The sequence below is a fragment of the Gastrolobium bilobum genome, unplaced genomic scaffold (genome assembly GCF_033153095.1).
Source record: "Gastrolobium bilobum isolate Gb01-03AN ecotype WA unplaced genomic scaffold, APGP_CSIRO_Gbil_v1 utg3818, whole genome shotgun sequence".
NCBI lineage: Eukaryota > Viridiplantae > Streptophyta > Magnoliopsida > Fabales > Fabaceae > Gastrolobium > Gastrolobium bilobum.
In genome coordinates this window covers 377723-386951 of record NW_026898236.1, presented here as the reverse complement: position 1 = coordinate 386951, position 9229 = coordinate 377723, and the positions used below count along the sequence as shown (strand labels likewise).

The window sequence follows — 9229 nt, the reverse complement described above, 5'->3', positions numbered from 1 at the left end:
CACGCAATAACCTTTTGTTCCTGACTCTGTGTGCTTATGAATGTTTCCAAAATAGACCACAGTATCTGTATATAGTTCTAAGTTTCATGAATGTCATGTTTTGTTGGTGTGAGATGTCCAGTGACAGGAAACCATTTAAGTCCTAACTAATCCGATTCCAATTGGAGTTAGTGAATTCAATGAAATAAAGTTCTCTCATTGCATGTTTTTTTCCATTTATAATACTCTAATCCAAGACCTAGTTTAAGGTGAACGAAACAACATTATACTACCATAAAGGTAGGGAAATATCCAAGACTCCCCTAAACAAAAATTGATGGCCTGACATGGTATACATCCTTTGACCAGGTTAGTCAAAATTGTGCATCCTTTTTGCAGAGCTGAGCGTATTTTGAAGAAGCATTGCAATGGTCATTGGACCAACTCCTCCAGGAACTGGTGTGACAGCAGAGGCAACTTTTATGGCTTCTTCATAGCAAACATCTCCAATCAATCTATAACCTCGAGGGCTATTTGGATCCTGTTACAATCACCCCATACATGCATTGGTTAAATAACATTGATATTGAAATTTAAGCGTTCAATATGAAATTTGTTCCATAAAACCAGTACCAACCAAGATAGAAACCCAGTAGCATACCATAAACAAGACCTTAAAATAAATCTACTCACCTCTACCGGGTTGATTCCAACATCTATAATGACTGCACCAGGTTTTATCCAGCTTCCTTTAACCATGTTTGGTTGCCCCACAGCAGAGATGATAATATCTGCCTGTCTTGTGATCTCTTCAGGGTTACTGGTTCTTGAATGGACAACACTGACAGTAGCATCTTCCCTCTGGTAACATAAGATATATATAAACTAGAAACTTGTATGTTTGAAGCAAAAATAAAGGATCAAACAGTAACAATCAAACTAAACTAGTTTGGAACTGTTAACCAAAATTTGAAGTTTGGTGCAAAGCTATATTATTACTTGCAGCAAGAGAGCAGCTGGCATTCCTACAATGTTGCTCCGACCAATCACAACAGCCCTCTTTCCTTTCATAGAAACACCATATCTGTGCAGTAGCTCTATGCATCCCTTTGGTGTACAGGGAACAAACAAGGGTTCTCTGCCTCGCATGGCAAGACGACCAATATTTAATGGATGAAAACCATCTACATCCTTCTCAATTCTAACATCATTCAAGACGTTTTGCTCATTCATATGCTGTCACAAGGCCAAGGTAAAACTTCCATAAGAAAATCTGTGAGTTGAAGTTATAGTTTAGGCAATAAAAAGCTTAGCTATGAGAATAAGTTATTAATATATCATGCTGAAAAGCTTGACGCAGTTCCCCAAGAACTTAGCAATAGTTCAGACCTAAATATAAAAATTGCTTAATTACATAATTTAGCATACTTTGCCCTTAGGAAAATGAAGTTAGAGATCTAGAAGTATACAGAAGGTAAAGGTAACTGAACAAGAATGCCATGAACTGAAGGATCATCATTGTAGCCTGAAATATAGTTCAGGACTTCTTCTTCGGTGGAATCCTCAGGCAAATGTTCTTCCAAAGATTTGATTCCAACAGATTCACAAGCCTTCTTCTTGTTACGCACATAGGTTGCAGAGTCCTTCCTATCTCCAACAAGGATTACAGCTAACCCAGGAGTCACACCAATGGCTTCTCTCATCCTGGAGACTTCAGCTGTTATCTCATCCCTGATTTGCTTTGCCACTGATTTTCCATCAATCACCTTAGAAGATGCCCCAGTAGCCATAGCTGCTGTACATAAAGTCACATGGAAACATATGTACATAGGTTAGCAAATCCTTTCTCAGTCAATTGCATGCAGAGGAAAGACACATTGGCATGTGCAATGAATGGGAATACACATACATACATGGGCACTGAAAAAAAAATGTGTAAGGTAACTCAAGAATCTACATTATTGAACTCACAAGCAATGACAACAATAGCCTAATGATTAAAAGAATAAATGAACCTTTCAAGAAATAAATACCTTCCTCTACTAAGTCTAATATCTTGATCCAACCTACTAAGAAGGTTTCAAATTAAAAAATGGGTAAATCATCATCTTAAATCTCATAAGCAGGCAATTTAGGCAAAAGACATCTTAAATAAACACCAACCTCAGCCAAACTCACATAGTTGCAGTGTCCCAAAGACACCGGACACCCCGGAGCCACATAGTTTATTCATCTAAATAATATACAAAGCAATACAATAGTAAGTAATAACTAGAAGACGAGGTAGTCATCTAAACCAATATTATTAAACTCAGACCGGTCATCGACTCAGTCGAGGTATTGCCTTAATGGATCACTAGTTGAGCTGCTTAAATTGAATTTATGTAAAGATATATACTAAATATAGGGTTCCATTTTTCTGTAGTTGTGGCAGAAAGATTTATCTGCCACAGACACGTATTCACGAGGACCCGCCTATGGATCTCGTTATTTTTTTTTTTTTAAAAAGACCAGGATTCGATGTCGGATCCTGATAAAATTGTACAAATTTTTCTGCCGCAAAGGCAGAAATACTTTTGCCATAAATATATAAATAGAAGTAATATGACAATCAAAATGACCTGGCTTAGTGGTTAGCATTTCATTGAATCTAGTATATGACCGATTCACCGGTTCTTGACCTTGCATGCATGACTAGTCAATTGACTGAACCAAACCGGTTGGCGGTCTGTTCCGGTTCAACCAATCCGGTTTTAGTAACATTGATGTAAACTAAAGTGCTTCCCTACTAATTTCAAAAATTGGAACTAAACAGTTCAAGGCCTTTCGGGCCTTCAACCATGCACTTCCAACATACTCGCATCACAACCATAGCAACAACAAAAACAAATCAATCAAAAAAGAAACACCAACATGCACAAACTAAAAATTTTATCAACGTGATTAGAAGTGAGCAGAATGCATGTATGGGCTCATCAATCTTAAAGCAAAAGAGGTGGTAGAAAAATGACTCAGCATTGGTTTTACAGTTAATGGTAAAATTGTAACAGAAGCCCTCCCCTGAAAAATATAAATAATAATATTAATAAGAAGAAGAAGAAGAAGAATAAGAATAAGAATGGGAATGAGGCTTCAATCCCAAACATCAACCTCAAACAAACAGCATTTCAACTCCACTGAGAAAGAATTCACAAAATAGGGACAAGATAAAAAAAATAGAAGCATTGCATATTTTTCCCAAGACCCACAAAAATAAAAATTAAAATTAAAAAAGACACTTTTTTCAATGCATAACTACGGTTCCTAGTAAATGAAAAAAAAAAAAAAAAAAACACCCAGATAACCCCAGAAGCCAAAAAAACAGCATAGGAGCTGGGAATAGACAAAAACAGAAGAAAAGGTGAGAGCTTTATACCAATGGGGACTTGATGGGATGATGATGAAGGTGCTAGAGAGGAGTGAAGGGCTAAGAACCGGAGAGAGGTGGGACCCATTTGGAGGGGGCGGGTGGTGGAAGGAGGAGGAGAAGAATGGCAATGGGTGAAGAATAGCAAAGAAATAGAAGAAACCATTGGGATTCGGTGAATCCTCAAACAGCAGCTCAGTAATCTATACGTTGTGCTTAGTTGTCCAATGTTGTTGTAAATTGTAATGTTCTCTTTGCTTTACAGAAAAAACAAGAAGAAGAAGAAGAATGCTATGGCAGTGGAAGTGGAACTGTGCTTCTTTTTTTATTCTCAAAGGACATATTCCCTTTGTTCTTTATTTTGTCTCACATTTTGTTTGTTGGGTTTTTTTTTTTTTTTTTTTTTGGTAAAGATGTTTGTTGGGTTTAAAAGTGTGTGAAGATGTTTTTTTTTTTTACTCCCATGCCACTTATTTTTATATATATATAAGAGATAATTTTATTTCTTATAACATGAGAAATATTAAATTTTTATTTATTTATTTTCAGAAAATAAATTTTATCTACTACGTTTAATGAACCCATGTGGGCCATAAATTTTATTTTGCTTAAAATTTGATAATTTTATATAAGCTCAATTATAATTTTTTTCTTTGATTTTACTAAATTTTAATTTTCCACACGTCATCCCTATTTTAAAACTAATAAAGAGATTTAACTTTATTAGTTCAAAAATAATACAAATTGATAGTAAAAATGAAAGGAACCAAAGCTGAATTTAATACCATAAGACAAAGTCATATTTGTAAAATCCATCTGCTAAAAAAGTGAACAAAATGTATAGACAAGCAACTAGCATGGATGAAAACGTGACTTGACTTGATACTCTAAAAGATAATTTTATAAAACGTGACGACTTGATAGTGTAAAGATAATAATTCTTGTATAACTTGAGAAACTTGATTGTAGATGACTAGATGTTAACATTAGTCTTTACTTGATTTTTTACTTGAAAGCAATCAACAATACTATGGTGCCAATACAACGATAATTCATTTTATTTACTTCTTTTGGTTTTGTGAAAGAAAATGCCTGTATTGAAGTTAGGATAATGAGAAGTATTTTTACAACCTTTTCCTTTCTTTTGTGAGCATGCATTAGTTTCTTATTATTTTCTTTTTTTTTTTTTAAAGCAGCAAGCTTATGTCTTCTTTTTCCCCCCAATTAGACCCTGTTAAGATTTAGTAAAGGGTTCATTACTAGAATAATGCTTAGTGAACCTCCCCTAAGAGGTCCAGGAACGGGAAGAGAAAGGGAAAACATAATCAGAAAATAATATTCTATTGAGAGCATTATGGAGAGCTTACAAGTACATTGACCCTATAGATGAAAGTTTATGTTTATTTGTATGTAAATGTTTGACCAGTTTTGTGTGTGTATATATATATAGAGAGAGAGGTAGGATCTTTTGACACCTATTTGACACCTCATCTGTGAGCCGTTAGATCAAAAAAGATCAATGATGTCACATGCTTACAAATCAGAGCCGTTGATCTTTTTGGATCTAACGACTCTCAGATGAGGTGTCAAACTTCAAATTTGACACCGGTATGAAATGATCTTGCCTCATATATATATATATATATATATATATATATATATATATATATATATATATATATCCAAAACAATTTCTTGTGCTACATCTTTAAATAATTAAACCCAAATTTTATTAATTTTTTTTATTAAAAGACTGCAAGCCTTTGGATGGGAAACTATGGGCTATTGATGTCATTAAATTAGAAGTTTGATACTAAATTATGATTTACCAAAAAAAAGTAAGCAAGCAAGCCCCATAGGTGAACAGAATCCTATAGCAAATGAACTTTGGCTATAGTAAAGACCTCCCTAACTGCATAAATTAAGTTGACTAAATCTCCTAATGACCAAGCTTACAATAGGTTGAAGAATAAGTTCAATGCTTCTTCCCTTAGCCATTGGTGAGAAGAACCCTATTCTGCTTCACACGTGCGGAACAAGAAGCCACAATGGTGATGTACTCCAGAGAACCTGAAGAATAAGTTCAACAAAAGAAAAAGCTTAAGATACAATTAATGATCAAGCTTATATCACAAGTTCAAAAAAATGAAAAAAATTACATAAATTTAATGATCAATGCTAACACAAGAACGGAAATGTAATACATCTGAAATGAATCTTTGTTCATACTTGCAGCATGAGGAAAATGTGAACACGTGGCTTCATTGAACAAATCAAATTTGGTCAAACTGAATTATCTGTCTTCTTACGTGTTAAGAAAAAAAAACTAAATTGTGATATATTATGCTTATCCAGTCTTTCATCCTTTTCAAAACAATTAGCATAGCAGAGCAATTGCTTGAGATCTTATCATTCAGCAATTTTAGTTTCTTGGCAGTCTCTGGATCTTCTGGTGCAGATGAACTTTTCTCTCTGAAAATGTTTTGTTCTCATGCACCTGTACAATATAAACCAGGTCAACATCTCAAATACACAATAACAAAAAAAAAAACTAGAATATATTGCACCAAGAAAGAGTTATAGAAACAAGTATAACATATCCAGAACAAGCCTTAACACCAAATGGCACAAGGATCATTTCTGATACTGACAGTGCTACTAATTAATACCTCACGACAGCTGAGTCACAGCAACAGTCATGAAATCCGGTACGCATACAAAAACAAATGCTAGCACTTAACTCAAGAAAATAAAGGTAAGTCTAAATTATTCAACAGGCCTTCCATATTTTATGCTTCTGAATTTCCTTTAAGCACAACTGAGTCCACAAAAAATGCTATCTTCTAAACTGCAGAAACTTGATTAATGTTTAGGTTCTGTTGGCTTCTTAAAGCACCCGCTGAAGTGGCCTGATTAGTGGCCATATCAGGTGAAAACAAAAACTAAAATATATTGCACCTTGAAAGAGTTAAAGAAACAAGTATAACATGCACAGAACAAGTCTTAACCACCAAATTCCATAAGAATCATTTCTGATACTCATAGTGTGCTGCTGCTACCTCATGTCAGCTCAGTAACAATAATGACATACTATAAGCATAGAAAAACAAATGCTAGCCCTTAGCTCAAGAAAACAAAGGTTAGAGGAAAGATGAAAAGAAGCCAGCCATCAAGCGAATACAAAAGAGGCTTTACATAAAATTTAACAAAATATCATCAGTCAACTCTCTAAATATTCCGAAAACAATATTTATTTCTGCCCACATGACAAATTGACAATATCCAAAATGCACCATAAATTTTATAATAAGTTTCAACCATCGTTACGGTAACCAATCATTACGGTAACCAATGATGCCCAGAGGCCAGTTTTAGTTTACAGAAGAAAAAAATCCAAAGTGTATCTCATCACTCAGACTTTTGCAGGGGAATGAAGTAATATTTGAAGTCAGGAAGGCAGATAAAAGAAACAGCTTCAGAAAAACAAAGGGAAAGAACATAGTACTTACTATTTAGACAAGCTGATGCTGACACAAATGCATGATTAGTTTTAGAAAAGTGAAGACGATTCAAATAATAATTTTATTTTTCATAGAAGATTCAAATCACAACAATTACTCTTTTTTGGTAGTAGATCAGTTTAAAGTTTTCCATTAAAGTACCAAAAAAGTTGACCATCTGTATCATTACAATATCAAGAAGGACCTTACAATATATGTTTTAAATCAAAATTAAAGGGATAGAGAGCCCATTGCATAGTTCATCTTCTTTTTGATGTGTAACTATCAAAGCAAATATAGATTGGCTGGTCATCACCAAAACTGAAATAACTTAATGTGTGACCAGAAAGCATCTCACCTAATCTTTCTCTTACAGCAGACCTCTGGCAATCATTTCACGAAGAATTTTCTCTGCCCTATGATTCTCATCTTTTTCAAAGAGAGCACAAATAATTACTTCAAAAGTTATAGCATTAGGAATGCAACCATTGTCTTCCATTTTTGACAGCAAGGCCAATGCTTCATCAAACAAGCCCTCTTTACACAGCCCATTGATCATAATATTATACGTCCAGACATTTATATGATAGCCTTTGATCAGAAGATCCTGAAAAACCTCACGTGCATTCTTAAGTCTTCCACCTTTGCATAGTCCATCTATAAGTATACTGTATGTGCACACACTTGGCAGAATTCCCTCGTCTTTCATTTTCTTGAATAATGCAATTGCCTTGTCCAGATGATGGTTTTTGCATAAAGAGTCTAATAAGGAATTGTAAGTGATTACATTAGCTGGTTGACCTTTATCATGCATCTCATCAATAAGACCCCAAACATAAGAGATCCTCCCTGATTTGCACAAACCATCAATAAGAGAGCTGTAGGTGACCGTATCAGGAGTCATATTTTTGCACTGCATTTCTCTAAAGAGATTCATGGCTTCATGTACCATTTTGTTCTTACATAATCCGTTAATCATGATATTATAGCTCCAAACATTAGGAGTTATTCCTCTTTGGGCCATAGTGTGGAACACATATCTCGCATTGTTCACTTCATTAACTAAGCAATACCCATCCATTAATGAACTATAAGTGACAACATCAGGTTCTATACCTTCTTTTATCATCACAGCTAACATAGTTTTTGCTTCTTTAACCTTTCCTTCCTTACATAATGCATCAACCAACATATTAAAGGTATAATTATCAGGGTAGATGTTTTTCAATGGCATTTCATTTAACAAACCAATTGCATCTTTCAATTGACTCAAAATGCAAAAGCCATAGATCAGAGAACTGAAAGTGACAACATTAGGATGAATTCCCTTGACAACCATTTCAGAATATAAATCACATGCATCAGCTACAAGTTTATCTTTGCATAGGCTATCAATGATTGTGCTATACATTACCACATTAGGCTTAACCGCTTTCCCATCAATCTTTCTCAGCAACTGCATGGCTGCTCTTGTCTCTCCAATTTTACATAACCCATTGATCAAGGTCCCATAACAGACTTGGTCCAACTGATATCCTCGTGCAACCACGAGGTCATGAAAGTGCAGTGCTTTCTTAACCTGACGGTTAAGGCATAGACCTTTCATAAGTGTTGTAAAGGTTATGGTATTTGGATGATAACCCCTCTTGAAAATCTTGCCTAATACAGAAAAAGCAAAATTCAATTGACCCATGTGACAGAAACAATTTATCAACATGCTCAAAGTAACAATGGTTGGAGCAATTCCACTGAACTCCATCTGTTTAGAAAGGGAAATAGCAGTGTTGTAATGCTTCATCTTCACAAGGGATCCTAAAATCTTGCTAAATTCGATTATGGGTGGGGTGGGACGCATACGGAGCATGCGATTGAATGACGCAACAGTATCATTAGCTTTGTTAATGAATGGAGAGTGAGACTGAGAATGAGAACGAGAGTATAACCTTGAAGTCGAAGAGAAGCAAAGAATGACATTGAGGTTTGAGAGAAACCTTAACCTTCTTGACACTGACATTGTTGTTGCATTCAAAATGTGTTGGCAGCTTCTGAGTTTGTTAGGGTTCTTCACAGGAAACAGCTTGACTGCTTGAGCATATCGATTTTGTTAGGGTTCTTCACGTGTCACCCGCATCAACACGTCACATCAGAATTTTAAAAAATTGTTAGATTTTGAGTTATTAAAACATATTTTAATATTAAATAATATTTTTAATTTATTTAAGGGATTTTATTTTCTCATGTTGTTGAAGATAGTAATCTCCTACCACAGACACATGATGTGGTGGACTTGTGGGGCTCATCACCTATTAAAAAAAAGAAAAAAAAGAAAAATGGTGGCACAATT

The 9229-nt window shown here is 34.8% G+C and overlaps 1 protein-coding gene across 8 annotated transcripts; it reads right to left on the bottom strand.

The window, feature by feature from the left end:
• Nucleotides 1-208: 208 nt before the first annotated feature.
• LOC133314116 (bifunctional protein FolD 4, chloroplastic-like) lies at nt 209-8914 on the bottom strand. Of its 8 annotated transcripts, none has more exons than XM_061515558.1 (6): nt 5615-5849; nt 5342-5455; nt 1449-1774; nt 979-1215; nt 673-840; nt 209-520 (listed from the first exon to the last, which is right to left on the bottom strand). In XM_061515558.1, exons 3-6 carry the CDS (start codon nt 1767-1769, stop codon nt 350-352), a joined length of 897 nt encoding a protein of 298 aa, XP_061371542.1. In that variant the 5' UTR covers nt 1770-1774; nt 5342-5455; nt 5615-5849; the 3' UTR covers nt 209-349. The 8 variants fall into 8 exon arrangements, 6 of the variants coding, with proteins under 6 accessions (XP_061371542.1, XP_061371543.1, XP_061371546.1 ...); XM_061515559.1 differs by having other exon boundaries at nt 1449-1771; XM_061515562.1 differs by lacking the exons at nt 5342-5455; nt 5615-5849 and adding an exon at nt 4285-4304 and having other exon boundaries at nt 1449-1776.
• Between the last annotated feature and the right edge of the window lie 315 nt (nt 8915-9229).

Coding starts and splice junctions, on each gene's coding strand:
- LOC133314116 (XM_061515557.1), bottom strand. CDS start 3,551: ATGGTTTCTTCTATTTCTTTGCTATTCTTCACCCATTGCCATTCTTCT. Junction 841..978: donor CAGCTGCTCTCTTGCTGCAA/GTAATAATATAG, acceptor TTATGTTACCAG/AGGGAAGATGCTACTGTCAG. Junction 521..672: donor TTGGAATCAACCCGGTAGAG/GTGAGTAGATTT, acceptor TGATTGTAACAG/GATCCAAATAGCCCTCGAGG.